We start from the raw sequence: 17,987 nt of genomic DNA on the forward strand, positions 1-17,987 counted from the left end.
TGTTTAACCAGAACCTCTGGCTCAAGGCTAGGATTTAAAAACTTTATAGCACAGCAAAGGAGTAGATGGGCCCAGAGAGAATGTTAGGCACTTCACTCTTGTATGCTCACACACGTGGCTTTCATATGCAACAATCAGCCTAGTGCTCTGAGGTCTGCAAGTTTGCCAATGTTTGAAAAAATTACCAACTAAAATAAAACGTTTTGTCTGAGTAATGCTCCACAAAGCAATCAAAATATTGCTTATTTGCTCTTGGCTGAAATATCAGTGTGAGATAGTCAGTGTTGCCATTTTGAGTATATATATGCCTTTAATTGAAATGAGAAAACCGACTAACAACTGCTATATACAATGCGACCATAGTTCATGAGACGGGCATGAATGGCAACAAAAAAGTGCATCTTGGGAATGAAATTTTGAGAAACATATGTCTGGCATGGAATTAATCACTTTTTATTGACTAACTTTACTTCACATCAAAGACCACCCTTAAGTATTGCTCCAGATTATCACTACATATCTCCATATGATCAACTGATGCATGCAAAATGGAACACTTGCTCTAATGATTTCTGATGGTGTTCTTGTACAAACACTACTGGTCTTCTACACAGAATTATAATACATGTGGCATATCTCCTCCAACTGGCAGTAAATGGAGCTTTTGTTATATCTTAGCATAGAACCCTCTAGGCCATGCTTAAATCTCTTTTGAGATAACCTGTGGAGTCAATAGAATGCATTGTTTTGCTTGCCCTATCGTATTACAGTGTATCTTTAAATACAGAGCTTCTCAATAATTTCTTTTAAGTACAGTGAAATTCTTTTTTTAAAAATTACTCTTATTTCATTTCATTTATTTATTTATTTATTTATTTATTTATTTATTTATTTTATGTTAATTTGACCAGAGAAAGACAGAGAGAGAGAGAGAGAGAAAGTGAGAAAGCAAGCCACCAGGTCCAAGACTCAAACCATGATCAGCCATGTGGTAGTGTCCAGCGCCTTAACCACCATACCACCTGCTGGTCCCAAGTATAGTGAAATTCTATGCAGTGAACTTTGATTACTGTATATTGGGCTAAATGAGAGAAAACTGTATGTATTTATGGATTTATGGGAACTTGGGATAATGTGTGTCTTCTGTGAGGACACTTGGACATTATTTTTGTAAAAGGAATATTTTGCATTTATAAGATGATGACTACCCTTTGGGGACTTATTTATTCAACCTGTTACAATATAGATGCTTTGGTCCATGCCAATCAGAAAAAGTGGGAAGAAGGGAGGGGAGGAGAGCCTGCGTGGTCAAGTGGAGTTTGGATTGTGTCAAGGTTTGCAGGGGATTTATGAACTAGAAAAACAAGTGTTGTTTGGGCAGCCATTTTGAAATGATGCAAATTATTGTAATTTTCACTTTTTCCAGATAATTCGCTCAGCATTTTGGCAAAGCATAATGGATTCAACCGCCAGAAGCAAGAAGTCTATCTTTTACCAATCATAATCAGTGATAGTGGGAGTCCTCCTCTGAGCAGCACCAGCACCCTGACCATCCGGGTCTGTGGCTGCAGCAATGATGGTGTTGTCCAGTCTTGTAATGTTGAAGCTTATGTCCTTCCGATTGGACTCAGTATGGGCGCCTTAATTGCCATATTAGCATGCATCATTTTGCTGCTAGGTACGTATTTTCTTCATAGCCTAATGGTCACCATTTTTCTGGTTCATAAATGACTGTAAATAAGGAGTGCAAATTCTGACCTAGACAGGCATTAGCATTTTGAGGAGGAAGTAGGACTTCCTTTTCTACTCCACACTTTGGGGTCACTGAGAAGAGATGAGGAAACAAAAGGTTATGGTAGTGAATGCCCAGCTGGGGAGGACCATCAGTGCCTTTTTCAATCCCATCACCAACGAAAAGATGAACAAAGCATAGTGGTGGTGGGAGTGGGGATGGACCTTTATGTGGTTACTCCAGCATCTATTTTGAGGAGACCTTTAGATCTTCTGATGAGCACCCATTTACTGCAACAGAGGAATCTCAGTCCCATAATACTGTTCTGTCTAGACAGTGTGTAGTTGTTGCATCCATCAAATCACAAAATTTGATGAGATTAAACAAACAAACAAGCAAAACAAGCAAACAAAAAAGTATGTGTTCTTTAAAATAAGATTGCATTTCTTAGATGAGTTTTCTTGATGTCAATATCAAATTAAAATAAAGATTATCAATCAAGGAAAAGCTTCTTTAACCTTTCTATTAAAAATTCCAATTATGAAAATGAGATTAGACAGTAAACTAACATAAAAGATGAGGTTCTATCTTTTCCTGCCCTTGAGGAATAGAAGAGCTGAAAGTAAAGATGGCGTCAGCTACTATCCTCCCAGCTACAGCTGTCTTCCTCTCTCAGTGCCCTGGATTTAAGCCTCATTTTTGCTGAGATATTTCACCCCTTTGCCCAAGTTTGATTTAGCTGATCTGACTTTGGGTACATATTGTTTACCCCTTTCCTGCACTTAGGCATGCCTTCCCAAAGAGAGTCCAACCTTCACAAAAGACAAGAAGTCCGTGTAATTGTGACATTCACTGCTTCTATAAAAGAACATTATTTGATTGGATAGTATCTTAAAGACCTATTCAGACACAAGAGAGAGCAGAGATGATTCAGTCTATTCTTTTTCCTTCATAAAAGAGATGTTAGGAACCAAAGTACATGAAGTGATTTACCAAAATAATAGCAAATTTGTCATACTATCTATAGTATTTTCCATTTTATGCCATTCATTCAAGAGTTCAGTCACAGTAAAAAACATAGCTTTCACCATGAATAGATGGAAATGTATTGTTTTAACCCAACTCCATCAACACATAATACCTGTAGGTGACCCGAAATGGTATTTACATTGTTCATCCTTCAGAAAAGATGATTCTCTAGTAAATGTTATTACAGTTGTACATGCATACTTTTTTTTTAAGTGCCCTCCTTTTCTCAACATATATGGTGTATTGCTTGTGAAATTATATGCTAGTTTGACTAATTGTTATCTCATATTTTTCCTACAGTCATTGTGGTGCTGTTTGTAACTCTGAGGCGACACAAAAACGAGCCATTAATTATCAAAGATGATGAAGACGTTCGAGAAAACATCATTCGCTACGATGACGAAGGAGGAGGAGAGGAGGACACAGAGGCTTTTGACATTGCAACTTTACAAAACCCAGATGGAATTAATGGATTTTTACCCCGTAAGGATATTAAACCAGATTTGCAGTTTATGCCAAGGCAAGGGCTTGCTCCAGTTCCGAATGGTGTTGATGTCGATGAATTTATTAATGTGAGGCTGCATGAGGCAGATAATGACCCCACGGCCCCGCCATATGACTCCATTCAGATTTATGGCTATGAAGGCCGGGGGTCTGTGGCTGGCTCCCTCAGCTCCCTGGAGTCCACCACGTCAGACTCAGATCAGAATTTTGACTACCTCAGTGACTGGGGTCCCCGCTTTAAGAGACTGGGTGAACTCTACTCTGTTGGTGAAAGTGACAAAGAAACTTGACAGTGGATTATAAATATATCAATGGAACTGAGCATTCTGTAATATTCTAGGGTCACTTCCCTTAGATACAACTAATGTGGCTATTTGTTTTAGAGGCAAGTTTAGCACCAGTCATCTATAAGCTCAACCACATTTTAATGTTGAACCAAAAAAATAAAAATAAAAAATAAAAAAGTATATGTTAGGAGGTTATAAATTTTGTGGAGTGTGAATTAAGTATATGAAGTGTTCTAGAAGTCTTTGGATATTTGATATTTACCTGATCACTACAGACAAAGATTGGGATCCTGGCTAACCCTTAGAGAAATGGTATAAAAAAGAGGAAAAAATCAAAAATTAAAAGGTGCTTTCTTAGAAAAAAAAAATGGACCTCCAAGGAATCTGCTGCTGATATGTATCTTCTTCAAGGATTTTTGTGAATGCAAATGGTTTTTTCCCCTTGACCAATAAGGATCCCGCCACAAATGACAGAGCAATACTTGGTCTGCTGTACATGATGACTTTTTGGAGTTTGGGGAGGCCTCCCAGATTACACGGTACGGTGACCACACATTGTACATAATTGTTGGCCCCACTCACCAGAGACTGAATAGCATCTTTAAATATTGTGTCGAGCCTTAAAATATTCACATGTTTGTAATTCATTCCAGGGTGGGGATGACCAACTCCATGGTGGTGGGAGGCGAGAAATCTCTTTCGAACAAGCTTGTTTTCTAGAAGCAGGATTCCTCGTTCCCTCCACTTCATCTTCTTCCACAAGGACACAAAGATAAACTGTATCACACAGTGGACTCCATGAGAGACAGATGGTTTTATTGCTAGCGCGTGAATTTATTTGTTTAATCCTCGGAATAAATATTTTATTGATGTCCATTAATGCTTTTATTTATTAAGGTTGGTAATCTATAGATTAAGGGACTATATGGGGGAAAAAAACCTAAATTATATCCAATAATAATCCTTTAGATTGTTTTATATAAATATATATACAATGAATGTTTAATACATGTACATTTTGATGAGATGAGTATGGCAGGCAATATTATCAAAAGGAGAGCTAATAGTCTCTTTAGAGTAGAAAGTGTTACTGTGACTGGTGATGGCAGGAAAACATTTTCCCAGAGAAACTTTTGGACTGTTTTCTATTTTGTTCATAATCCTAGTATTTGGTGTTTTTACTACAAGCACAAACATCTGAAAGTATATTGATTCCTGTGAATATTTAAACTCTAGGCTTTTAGATACCTACATAACACCCTGCCCAATAAGCTGCCCCACATTTCTCCCACTGTCTTAGAGCAGGAACTGATTTGTACATAATTTTATTGCTTATGTTTCTAGCACTTCTCTCCCTGATTTTTCATGGTGATGCACAGAACGTCTTAGACTCCAAAAAAGAACAGCACTAGAAGATGTGAACATATTTTATTTGTAATGCAATCCTGCCATTTAGGAGTAGAAACTGTATGATAAAACTCAAGTCTTACATGCAGATCATTTTAATTTTCTACTTTGCTTTAATGCAATATTGTTTATTTACTCCATGTATTGTATTCAGAGAAACTCCTGTATTGTTTCCTACTTTGTGAAATATATTTTTATAAATACCTTTGTTGTCATCCATTTTTTTCCCAAGTCCGATGAAGACTTATTAAGAAGCTCAACTCTAACTAAAATTCTAAAAAGTGCAAACAAATCATCCCAAGGGTCACATTTATAAGAACTTTTATTATAAAGAACCAGAGATGAGAAATGACTCGCCAATGATCGCATGCCGTGATAACAGCAGGCACATAAAAGGAATGTGGAGTACCTAAAGGCTAGTTCAGCTGTGCCATTTGGGTCCTATGGGAAGCAGATAGTAAGGCAGAGTTAGGAGTAAAAGGTACCCAAGAGGAAGCAGAATTGGGCAGAGAAGGCCTCAGACAAAGACGCAGATCTGATATAAAAGAAATTAAAAATAAATTAAATTAACAACATAAAAAGTATAGGGATTAGGGACTGAGGATTTGGCAAGAGGGTTTAGACTGCAATACAGACCTAGGGAAATCTCTGCCAGTCCACAGGGTTTCTGAAGTGGAAGATTATCTGTTAGTGCAATACTGCATTGGACAAAACAGTTAAGCCCTGTTTCTTTTGCCATCTCAGTCATGAGCTCGGGGATGCCTGCGATCATGGCTATGGCATGAAAACCAAAGGCACCAACTTCAGGATGCTGTCTCCACAGCAATAGAAAAAGAAATACTTAAATATTATCATAAGAACTTATCTAGCCAGTTGGTGGCATAGTGGTTAAGACAGCTGGGTCCTCCATGGTTGACTGTGTGGTTCAAATCCTAGACCCCATGGTGAAAAACCGTAGTGGCCATGTTGCTGGCATAATCAAAATTCCAAAAGGAGAGGGAACCAGCAGTTAGCGTAGTGGCCATGTTGCTGGACTTCTACGTAGTCGACCGCGGTTCACGTCCTGGACCCGGTAGCTTAAAACTCACGCCGGACGCGTGTGCGTGCGTGCCCAAGATCCTGAGAGGAGAATGGAGGAGAAGGGATTGTGGCGTGACCATCCCCCCTGGGGGGTGATTTCTCGCTTTCTGTCTCTATGTCTCTCTCTGTCTGTTTGGCGAGCGCACGCGCCCTATAGCAAAAATCTCTCAAAAAAAAAAAAATTCCAAAAGGAGGGAAAAATGAAATTGGGGCATGACCATTCCCCATAGTTAGTGGCTTCTCACCTTTCCTTTCTCTCTTTCTGTCACTGTCATTCTCCAGTGAGTGCACATACCCCCCTGACAAATTTTTTAAAAAAGAAAGAAAGAAAAAGAGTTATTCAGTGGCTTAATCAACTAATTAAGTTCCTGTTGCCTGAAAATAGTTCATCTTTTATGCTTATCACTATAGCTATTGAACACTTTTTCTTGAGGATCAAAGGGAAGGTCCAATGTGACTTTTCAATACATAGGACTTAGCATAGGGTCAAATACTGCTGAACATAAATTACCAATAGTTGTTATAGCGCTAATCAATAATAATATTCTAGCTAGCTTATGCATTCTAAACCAAGGTGAGCTTATTAACCTTTTATTTATCTCTTATACATAAGACCTATTTCTATTGTACTTTGCAGTGAAATTCCACAGATTGCAAACACACAAACATGTCTCAGAGAAAAATTGCACTTTTTTCTCCCTCAGAAATATAAAAATCTATACTCTCCAATGCTGGCAATCAATAGTATAATCTTTCATATGGTGGCTTTTGAGCAGGAGATAATGTCCGGTATACCATTAGCCCGAAACTTCCCTCAAAATTTACCTCACCCAGGAAGACAGAATGAAAGCTTGGACCCCTTGCTGATTGCCTTCTCCCCACTGCTAGCATTTTGTGCTTAAATGTCCTCAGGACTTGCAGCATGGAATCAAATGAATACCTTGTTCATAATAAGGCTGAAATGTACTTTAAAATATTCTGAATTTAAATAAATACTGGAGGGAATACACAGACACACACACACACACACACACACACACAATTCAACTTTAAATTTCACTTTAATGATAGACCTGCCAGGATTTCCCCATTTAAAAAAAGTCAGTGCGGTTCTCAACCCATTTTTGGAATTACATACTCCACGCTGAGGCATGGGGTGTCACTTAAAGGAGAAAGAGAATGAGAGAGTGGGAGAAAGTGAGAAAGCACCTTCCTACCCAGGAAATGGCCACACTACAATCCCTTCTTCTCCATGCTTCTCTTTTCAGGATTTTGGGCACAGACGCACACGTGCCCAGCATGTTTTTAAAGCCTTCAGGTTCAGGACTCAAAGCATGGAGCTAGCCATGTGATACCCAGCCACCTTAACCACCAGCCTGTCCTCTGGCACTTGCGGTGATACATCTTAAATTTATTACAGTGACTATTTTTATCTCTGCCTTGTTTCTGTTCTGTGAATATTATCATAGGTTTTACATATACATGTGTGGTTATTTCGATTAAAATCTTTATCCAGTCCACAGGCATTTTACTGTGTCTATGCATCTTTATGTGTCCCAAGCATTAGACTTTTCAATCTGTTGACACTTATCTCTGCCCAAGAGTTCTCTAATGGAGAAAAACTGTTAAGTTAGGGCCAAGTGAGATAATCTCCCTCTGCCTACCTGACAAGTCAAGGTCCCTCTCTGGGAAACTGATGCTTTCTTAGATGACCAGATACCACATAGGGTCAGCCAGTTTCCTCTCTATTATTTGATCAAATCAAATGATAAGCATGTCATTAAAAAATCTATATACATACAGCATATTTAGGAGGGCATTCCTTACAATAATTTTTATGAGTACGGTTATTATAACTTTAAAAATAGCTTACAACAGGAGGATTAAGATACACTATAAACTACTATAAACTAAAGGATTAACCTTGCCACATAGAATTGTGATTTTTAAGACATGAATTTCATGGTGAAAATGTTAAGAAAAATGTATGGGTAAGTGTATTTGTGTATGTGCGTGCATGTGTGTGTGTGTGCATGTACACACACCTGCGCGCACGCACGCACGCACGCACGCACATGCACATACACAAAAGAACAACTTAGGTTCATTGATATCACCAATGAAGCAAGAATGCTTAGAAAGAGACAAATGTGTCTTTGGGAGAGCTTCCTTAATCAGATGCGTAAAGTAAGACAAGTCTCTGCGTGAGACTTAGAAATCTCCTAGGAGCAGCTGGATTCCACGCTGAGACCCAATAGAGTTCTGGCTATGCTGTAGTTTGGAGAAGGAAAAGCGGGTGCTCAGAGCTAAGTAGCCAATTACTCTTTATAGCCACATAAGGACTGGAGGCAAGTAGGCCCTTCCAACAAGTTGTATTATGCGATCACTGGCTTTGCAGGGAATCTCACGAATGTATAACCTTCTGATTGCCTTTTTGATTGAAAGTTCCATCTGAGATCAGGACAGTGCCACCAGTAATAAGATTTCAAAAAATCCCATCACTGGCACTGTGGGAAAAGCTGAGCATGACTGAAATCCCATCATTGTCAGTCAAAACGATAAGGTAACCTGGGCATCACTATAAAAGCTCTGTGCACAATTTAAACATGAATATTAACATTGAAAAGAATATATATATATATATATATATAAGAGAGAGAGAGAGACTATATACACACATACACAATTAAGTTATTGGGGATAATTTATATCTACAATTTTTTATCTTACAATTTCACACACTAACAAAAACCTGGAATGGTGGCTCTTTATTTTCTTGAATCTAACCTTTAATTTCAGAAAAACTGGATCAAGGGTAAAGGGTTTTAAATGCAGGGATTTGGACAAATAAAAGAATAATTCATAATACCTGAGATTAGAATGAGGTGCATCACATTGAAGATGGAGGACTTAGATGTTTTTATGTCATTGCATTTTTGTGGTGAAAATAATTGTAGAATATATTTTGTAGGTAATAGTTTAATTTTTCTTCAACTTCAGTACTGTTATACTATATAAAGTTCCTTTGCAATATTACTCAGTTGTTCAAACAGTATTAAACAATACGGCTTACTGTTGTAGTTGTTGATCCTCATGATAATGATAGAAAACCATATCTTCCTTGTCTATTATTAAATTAAGCACAAATTCTTGCTTTATTTTTCTTAGTGAACACATATTTATAAATTGATATACTTTTGATATTTAAAAGATTATATACATAGTGTTTGCACATAGTCCTTTTATTATAAAGAATATATGATTTAAATTGTCCCTGCCTTGGTGGACTATCTAAAGTACAAGAATTTTGTCTACTGTACTTATTGAATACTTACCAAGACAGGCATATAGTTGACATGGAAGATACTGAAATACAATGGCATCTTCAAACTTTTTTCTGTAGGAAGTGACTCTCCATAGAAGATTCGAGAAGATTTCATGAAGAACATCTCAAAAAAGGGAACTGAAGAATGAGAACAAGGGAAATAGCAACTTTTCTGAATACTAGGAGTAAAAATTATAAAATGTGCCACATTTTAGGATTAATGGCATAATTTTGGACATTCAGAAATATCCAAAAATGTCTCATAGGACATTCCATATTTTACCAAATTGAAAAATATTTTGTGGATTAAAAAATGAAGTTAAGAGACTTTCTAAGGAAATTTCTAGTTAGGTTGCACATCTGATAAGTGAGAGACAGAAATTGAAAACTGGTATTCTGGATCATTTCTTGGGTTGTGAATTTGTGTTTTTAATACATGTGTTCAATTTCATTTACGGAAGTTTCATCTAGGTTTCAAGACCAGTAGATATTTGCTGGAGAAATCAGCCACCAACTGATTTGCACCTTGAATGCAAGTATTATCTCTTCCAGGTATCTCTACTAATAAATAATAGATGTCTCTATTATTATCCACAGATCACAGAAGAGGGTTGCTAGGAGGAATATCACAAGATGCTGTCTGAAGAGAAAGACGGTGGAAACAATGGCTTCAATAAACTCAGAGACCAAGACCATGAAAAGAAATGAGAAGTCACTAAAAGCAAATTTTAATTTCTTCAGATTTCCTCTGTATATGCAAAGACCTCCTAGGTCATTCTATGACTCCCTATAAATATGAGTAAGATTTTAACAGCTACAGTCTATGATTGATTGCATAAATTAAAAGTCATTAAAATAATTTCTTCTTTCCAATGTATATTTTCTCTTGACTCCAACTTTGTCTAATGGTTTTACTAGATTTTCTTTCATGCAATCTGTAAGGTTTGAGAGCTATTCCATATTTGTTGGGTCTTTCAGTTGAATTTGTGAATTGATGATCAATTCTCAATGCTAGGGTTATAAATAAAATTGCAAATAAACTTTAAAAAAGAGGTATTTCTAAAGAATTTCTCATCTACAAAATACCTTCTAAGTTGTATGCTAGTGACAGAGAAAAAAATATGCCCAGCGCACTTCTCTTGTCTCTCAAAGACACAGAGTACAAATGGATAGTTACAGAAGCAAATAAATGATAAAGCCTTAGATATGACTAAAAGATGAGTGGATAGCATTTGGAGAGTCCGAAGAAAGAATATCTAAGTCTTCCAAACATAATATGTTACTAAAGGCTATGCTAGCGGGCATGGTGGTGCCAGCCCTATGGTAAAGGCTATGCTAGAATAAATTTTAGAGGGAGTATGCTATTGGAATTAGAGTATCAGAAGGTAAGACCAAGCTAAAATTCAGGTGCCTGGAAATGAATATTGATGCTCAGGTGGGGAAATATGTTAATGAACTTTACTGCTACTGCTTCTCACCTATGAAATTCTTCATGTGACAAAACTCTCAGTATCTTATTTACTTATAAGAAAGGAGATCCTTCTTCAAAGACCTGGTGTTGTGGGAGAAATGTTGATAAGTAAAAATAAGAAGTAAAAAAAAGGTGGTATTTTGGAACATAAAATAGAGAGATAAGAAACAATGTTTTCTTAGATTGGGAGATATTTCAGTTGCCATGTGAAGTTGCCATGACAAAAACAAACCACAACAGGCTGGTATGTTGTGTAGTGCTTAAGGCAGCTCGATCCTACATGGTCAACTAGACAGTTCAAGTTGTGGACCAGCTGCTTGAAAACAGAGCTGGCATGTGTCTGTGGAAAATCCCTAAAGGAAGGAGAAGTGGAGAAGGGATGGCAGCATGACTATTTATGAAGATTGAGGCAAGTGAGAGCAAACTGTATTATTATTATTATTTATTTTTTATAGAGGTTTTCGCTATAGGGCACGTGCGCTCACCAGACAGGCAGAGAGAGACAGAGAGACAGAAAGCGAGAAATCACCTCCCGGGGGGATGGTCACGCTGCAATCCCTTCTCCTCCATTCTCCTCTCGGGATCTTGGGAATGCATGCACTCGCGCCCGGCGTGACTTCTAAGCCACCGGGTCTGGGACGAGAACCGCGGTCGACTACGTGGGAGTCCAGCGACATAGCCATTATGCTAACTGCTGGTTCTTGCAAACTGTATTATTAAAAGCTGACTTCCTGACCTCACTAATGATCCACTACAGAAATCAAAGTCCTGTAGGAATTTCTACGTGAAATGTGTAAGAAATGTCTTAGTAAGGGTTCTTCAGAGAAATAGAACTCTCTCCCTTTTTCTTTTCACTTTCTCTCTCATATGTATGGCAAAGAAGGAGAGAGAGTAAGAGATTATGAGGAATTGACTCATGCAATTATGGAGGATGAGTAGTATCACAGTCTACTGTGTTTAAATTACGGATTGAGGAAAGCTGGCGGTATAGTTCAGTCTAGTCCAAAGACATGAGAACTAGGAGGGAGCCAAGGAAATACATCTCAGCCTGAAAGCAGGAGAAGATAACATAAAATGCTCTAGTCCGAAGAACAAGACAGGAGAAGGGGGGAATTTTTCTCCTTTCTTCTCTTTGGGTCCTCAATGGATTAGATGATATACCTCTACACTGGGGAAGGGAATCTGTTTCTTAATTCACTGATTTAATTGCTAAACTCATTTGGAAATGTCTTCATAAAGACTATAGGGAATATTTAATCTGGGCACCCTGTTGCCCAGTCAATTTCACACATACAATTCGCCTTAATATGGACCATCTAGATAATGTTTCTACACTTTTCTTCTTCTGCATATAAATATCTGAATCAATAAAGGGTGCAAAAGACATGATTAGTCTCAGACAGAAAAGGTTGAGTCAAACCGATTATTTTATATTTTTAGCTTTCTAGAAGTGAGGAAAAAAAATACAGGCTTAGTTCTTTCTTGGCTGGAGTTTGAGGAATTCACTTACTGGAAATGTTTCTAAGTAGAAATGAGACAATGATATTCTGTAACATTTATGCTTATCTTAAAGTAGGGAATAAAAAACAAAAAGGAACTTGCTGCTTTATATATAAACATAACACTTAATTCAGGAAGTATATCTGAGCTCTATTCTTTCTCGTTGGACTGAATATTAATTTTTGAGGGAAGAATCATTTTGTCCTTGTGGTTTAATTGTGATGAAAAGCTATAAGGGAAAAAAAAAACCATAAACCCCAAACCTCCCAAAAACAATTTTTGCTTGTTTGTTTTTTGCCACTTGTTGATAAAGATCTTTCATTGTCTGGAAGTTGAATAATTTGACACTTAGTAAATACTGGGTGCATAAAATTGAAGTGGTTTCTGTCTGGAGAAAAATCTTAAATAAGTATTAGAAATTCTAATATGAAGAGCTAATTTAAAAGGATGAACCAAATTTGTCACACTTAATATCCTGTAAGATCTGTATTAGATGCACTATGACTTGGTCAAAAAACTCAAAAGATAAGACTCAGTTTATTTTCTTCTTCTTTTTTTAAGGGGTTTTTGCTTTAGGGCATGGGTACTTGCCAGAGAGAGAGAAAGAGGTAGTGAGAAATCACCCTCCTAGGTGAGATGGCCACAGTGCAATCTGTTCTCCACTCTCCTCCTAGGATCTTGGGCACACACACACATGTGTCCAGCATGATTTTCAAGTCCCTGGGTCTGGGACTCAAATCATAGTGTCATGTGTGAGTACAGAGGTGTAACTGTTACACCATCTGCTGACCCTCAATTTATTTTCTTAAGAAATTCTAGTCTTTTGTGGTACTTGACATAGGGTTTCTTATTTATTTTATTTTTAGGTTTTTTTATTTTTGTCATAGGGTGCATATGCTTGCTAGAGAGAAAGAGACAGAGAGAGAGAGAGAGACAGAGAAAGAGAGGGAAAGTGAGAAATCACCCTCCAGGGGTGATGGCCACATCATAGTCCCTTCTCCCTCCATTGTCCTCGGAATTTTGAGCACGCAGGCACACCCAGCATGCTTTTCAAGTGGCTGAATCAAGGACCCAAATCATAGAACTGGCCATGCTGGATCTTAACCACTGAGACACTTAACCAGTGTCTTAACCACCATATCATCTGCTGGCCCTCAACATTGTGTTTTGATATGTATGTTTTTTAGCATTTTCAAATTGCTATGAGAACATCGAGTCAAAATAATTAATGCTTCATGAGTTTAGAGAAAGGTATATATTTATTGAGCTTTGCCATACAGAGAAAGTTAAGAGTATAATTAATCATTACACTGAGGGAATGGGAAATGCACAGAAAAATAATATTGCAAGTGAAGAGAGGAGAAAGTCTCAAATCTCTAGAGAAGATATAGCATGCATTTTGAAATTTGGCAGAGATAAACCAAGCACAGAAAATTACAGATTAATTTGTGTTTCCTATAAGAGTGTTCATGGACTCTAATAGAGTATTAATAAATTATACCTCTTGTTTTGATATGGTCCATCCTAGGATTATAAAAATAATTTAGTATAATATTACCACTGAAGACAAAAATACCACAGAAACATTTCAATATATTCATAAAAAAAGGGCTGGTAGAATTCATGACCTACTTAAGATTAAAAAAAAAAACTCTGAAAAACTAAGCAATAAGCATAAGAGAGAATTTTTTAAGTGTTCAAATTCTAGAGCAAAAGTGATTAATAAAGGATTGTAAGGCTCATTCTTTTAATGATAGAGATAAGATTAAAAAAGCACTGTGTTCATGCTTAGGCTCAGAATAATATTAGAAGTCCCAACTACCACACTATAAAAAAGAGAAAATATAGGAATAAAACTTTAAAACTTATGGAAAAGATTATGTGCAGGTAATATTTTCATAAACATAGAAAAGTTAACAGAGTAAATAGACAAATTATTAATCCACTGAGACACTTAACCAGTGTCTTAACCACCATATCATCTGCTGGCCCTCAACATTGTGTTTTGATATGTATGTTTTTTAGCATTTTCAAATTGCTATGAGAACATCGAGTCAAAATAATTAATGCTTCATGAGTTTAGAGAAAGGTATATATTTATTGAGCTTTGCCATACAGAGAAAGTTAAGAGTATAATTAATCATTACACTGAGGGAATGGGAAATGCACAGAAAAATAATATTGCAAGTGAAGAGAGGAGAAAGTCTCAAATCTCTAGAGAAGATATAGCATGCATTTTGAAATTTGGCAGAGATAAACCAAGCACAGAAAATTACAGATTAATTTGTGTTTCCTATAAGAGTGTTCATGGACTCTAATAGAGTATTAATAAATTATACCTCTTGTTTTGATATGGTCCATCCTAGGATTATAAAAATAATTTAGTATAATATTACCACTGAAGACAAAAATACCACAGAAACATTTCAATATATTCATAAAAAAAGGGCTGGTAGAATTCATGACCTACTTAAGATTAAAAAAAAAAACTCTGAAAAACTAAGCAATAAGCATAAGAGAGAATTTTTTAAGTGTTCAAATTCTAGAGCAAAAGTGATTAATAAAGGATTGTAAGGCTCATTCTTTTAATGATAGAGATAAGATTAAAAAAGCACTGTGTTCATGCTTAGGCTCAGAATAATATTAGAAGTCCCAACTACCACACTATAAAAAAGAGAAAATATAGGAATAAAACTTTAAAACTTATGGAAAAGATTATGTGCAGGTAATATTTTCATAAACATAGAAAAGTTAACAGAGTAAATAGACAAATTATTAATATGAAGCAAATTTTCAGCAGTGCAGCTAAATCTGAGTAATACTATCATAGATGAAAGTAAAATGTTAAACATACCAATTTTTGAAAGTTAATCTTTAACTTCCATTTTATTATAATCTTTATTATAACAGCATTTTGTTACCAACTCAACATTTATTTTAAAATTCTATTTTATTATTTATTGAGCTCCATTCTTTCATATAAAACATAACTAAGACTAATAGAGAGGGAAAAAGGAAAGAGTAGGGCCAGCAGGTGACATGGTGATTAAGGTGCTGGACTCCCATATGGTCGACTGTGGTTCAAGTCCTAGACGTGGCGGCTTGAAGATCACAATAAGTCCGTATGTGTGTGTGTCCAAAATACCAAGAAGAGAATGGAGAAAGGATTGTAGTGTTACTATTCTGCCTGGGGGATGATTTGTCAATTTTCCTCTCTCTGTCTCTCTCTGTCAAGCACACATAGGTTATGTCCTATGGTAAAAACCTAAAACAAAACAAACATAAAAAAGATGAGTATTCCTCATATTATCAGGTACAAAAAATTTACTATTGGGCATTAAAAAGTAAAATAATGGGAGAACAACAAACAACAAAAAATAAACCATAAAAAATAATGTATTTCATTTCTGTGGAAGGTACAGAAATGGACCCTGGTGTGTGAACCAGAAATCAAGCTTCTGTTTGAATTTTTTAAAATGCAAATGTAGGAGAGAAAGCTATTACTTCAAACTCATGAGACAGTAATAAAAAAATAGCTATAGCCAAGTGTTGGTGAAATGTTGAAAATGAGAAACTTCATCCACTGCATTTATTCTATGTTCCTTCAATATTATGCCTGGAGGTTAAATCCCAGAGAAATCCTTGCACAGATCATAAGTGAATATGTCCACAGTTATTTATTATGCTATTTTTAAAAGTGAGGTTTTGGAGTACTGTATACCTTTACACTAAGAGAGAGAGATAAGATTTCGCAAATGTAATTGTGTAATATGTGTGTGTGTGTGTATATATATATATATATATATATAGATATAATGGAAACACAATCTAAAACATTTTCCTTCTAGATGGTTGTGAAATAAAAGTTGAGTGTCTCTGTTGGACCCAATAGACATCACTATTAAAATCAATAGACAAACAGGATTTTTAAGAAATTTAGGGATATGATGAAATCTAATTTATTTTCCTTCCTCTTGGGGTTGTACAAAGTAATATATATTTATTGAGCATCTATATTGCACATAGCTCCACATAAAGTGTAGTTGGGAATACAACAGTAGACTAAATCATAGACCTTTTTCACACAAGCTAATTGGAGAGATAAATTTAACACATAGAAATAATTAGTTGATGTGACCTACTGTATATGACAGTATCTAAAAGAAGTGGAAAAATGTGGGGAAGATGTCAACTGGTATTCAGAAGAGAGAAAAGGTCAAGAGACATCAGGATGGCTGAAGAGAGCAATGTGAGGAAAGTTAAACTTGTTTGTGAGGCTTCATTCTCTATTTGGGAAAGAGACTAAGTGAAACAATTACTATTCACATAGGTGGTCTAATCTTCTCCCTCTTCAATCTTTGGAAATCTCTATTAGCAAATAAAATCCATAAAATATCACATTTAACTAGTCTTTTTCTTTTTTTGCTGAGAATCTAAAATGACTTGCCAATCATTTTTGTTGCTATTATTTTTAATTTTTTGGTTCAGTATATACTTATGAATCTTATGTTCCAAGTGATAGTAGAACTTGGCTCCTCCCCACCCCCCAGATTTTTTTTCCAGGATGGTTTTAAGACCCTAGGCAGGAAATAGAGGTCTTATTATATTAAATAATGATTTTCATTCCAACAATATTTACCACAACTTCTGAAATCATTCCCTTTACTTAAAGGATTTGCACAAGGGACCTGGAATTGTCTTTTCTAACCACACAGTGTGCACTAATATCCACAAATGTCACAAGATGGCCATGCTCAAAGATAAAAGGTATTTTCCTTTTATCTTTGCACTGAAGAGCCTTATAAAGAGAAATAATAATCTTGGTGATGCTACTCTGAAATTGTTCTAAGCTCATTTTTGGGGGAGATTATTTCCTTTGTGGTCTAGCCTGCTAATTCCCTCATGGCCCAACTCTCTGATGTAGTGTTTTGACTCTTGCATCCTATTCTACTTCCTAAATCAAGATTAGATGGCCCAGTTCTTTGAATAAAATGATTGGCTTCTGGGCTAACAGATGACATGATGGTTCTAGACTCTCACATAGCTGACCGTGGTTCAAATCCTGAACCAGACAGCTTGAAAATCATGTCGGGCTATGTGTGTATGCTACCAAAATCCCAGGAGGAGAATGGAGGAGAAGGGATTGTCGCATGGTCATCCATCCAGGCAGTGATTTCTCACTTTCCCTCTCACCATGTCTCTCTGGTGAATGTACATGCCCTATGGCAAAAATAGTAAGAAATAAAGACAGACTGTAAAGGGACATAATAAGGACATGGAGAAAAGTAAGCAGGAGAAAAGGAGGTTAAAAAACAGTCAAATTGTTAATTGGTTAGGCATTGAAGGATACAATTTTTTAACTTTGGTTTGAGATATCAATAACTATTATTTTTATCATCACTCCACAGATTAAGAAACAGAAACTCTGAAATAGGAAGTAACTAGATCAAAATCACATTTTTACTTGATTGAAGAACCTGATATTCATAGCCTGTGGGAGATAAATTGCCATCAGGTGACATTTCTAGGAGGGACCAAAGACATAAATAATTTTACTTATTTGCATCAACAGGATTTCTAGAAGAGTCTCAATCCCATTCTATTGTAACAGATAATTCTGCAATGTTCCACTTTCAAATAGAATAAAAAATA

The 17,987-nt window shown here is 36.2% G+C and overlaps 1 protein-coding gene across 2 annotated transcripts in view; it reads left to right on the forward strand.

Moving 5' to 3' along the window:
• Window positions 1-10,136, forward strand: part of CDH8 (cadherin 8) — a 447,802-nt gene extending 437,666 nt beyond the window's left edge. The window contains exons 11-13 of one of the 2 annotated variants that reach the window (XM_006143790.3): window positions 1,427-1,678; window positions 3,062-3,244; window positions 9,962-10,136. In XM_006143790.3, the coding sequence (XP_006143852.1) occupies window positions 1,427-1,678; window positions 3,062-3,244; window positions 9,962-10,008 (482 nt within the window). In that variant the 3' untranslated portion in view covers window positions 10,009-10,136. Of the gene's footprint in view, window positions 1-1,426; window positions 1,679-3,061; window positions 4,504-9,961 lie in introns of those variants that run through there. The other variant, XM_006143789.2, reaches the window with a different exon arrangement.
• Window positions 10,137-17,987: the final 7,851 nt, after the last annotated feature.

This window comes from Tupaia chinensis, unplaced genomic scaffold (genome assembly GCF_000334495.1).
Source record: "Tupaia chinensis unplaced genomic scaffold, TupChi_1.0 Scaffold000105_1, whole genome shotgun sequence".
Lineage (NCBI taxonomy): Eukaryota > Metazoa > Chordata > Mammalia > Scandentia > Tupaiidae > Tupaia > Tupaia belangeri.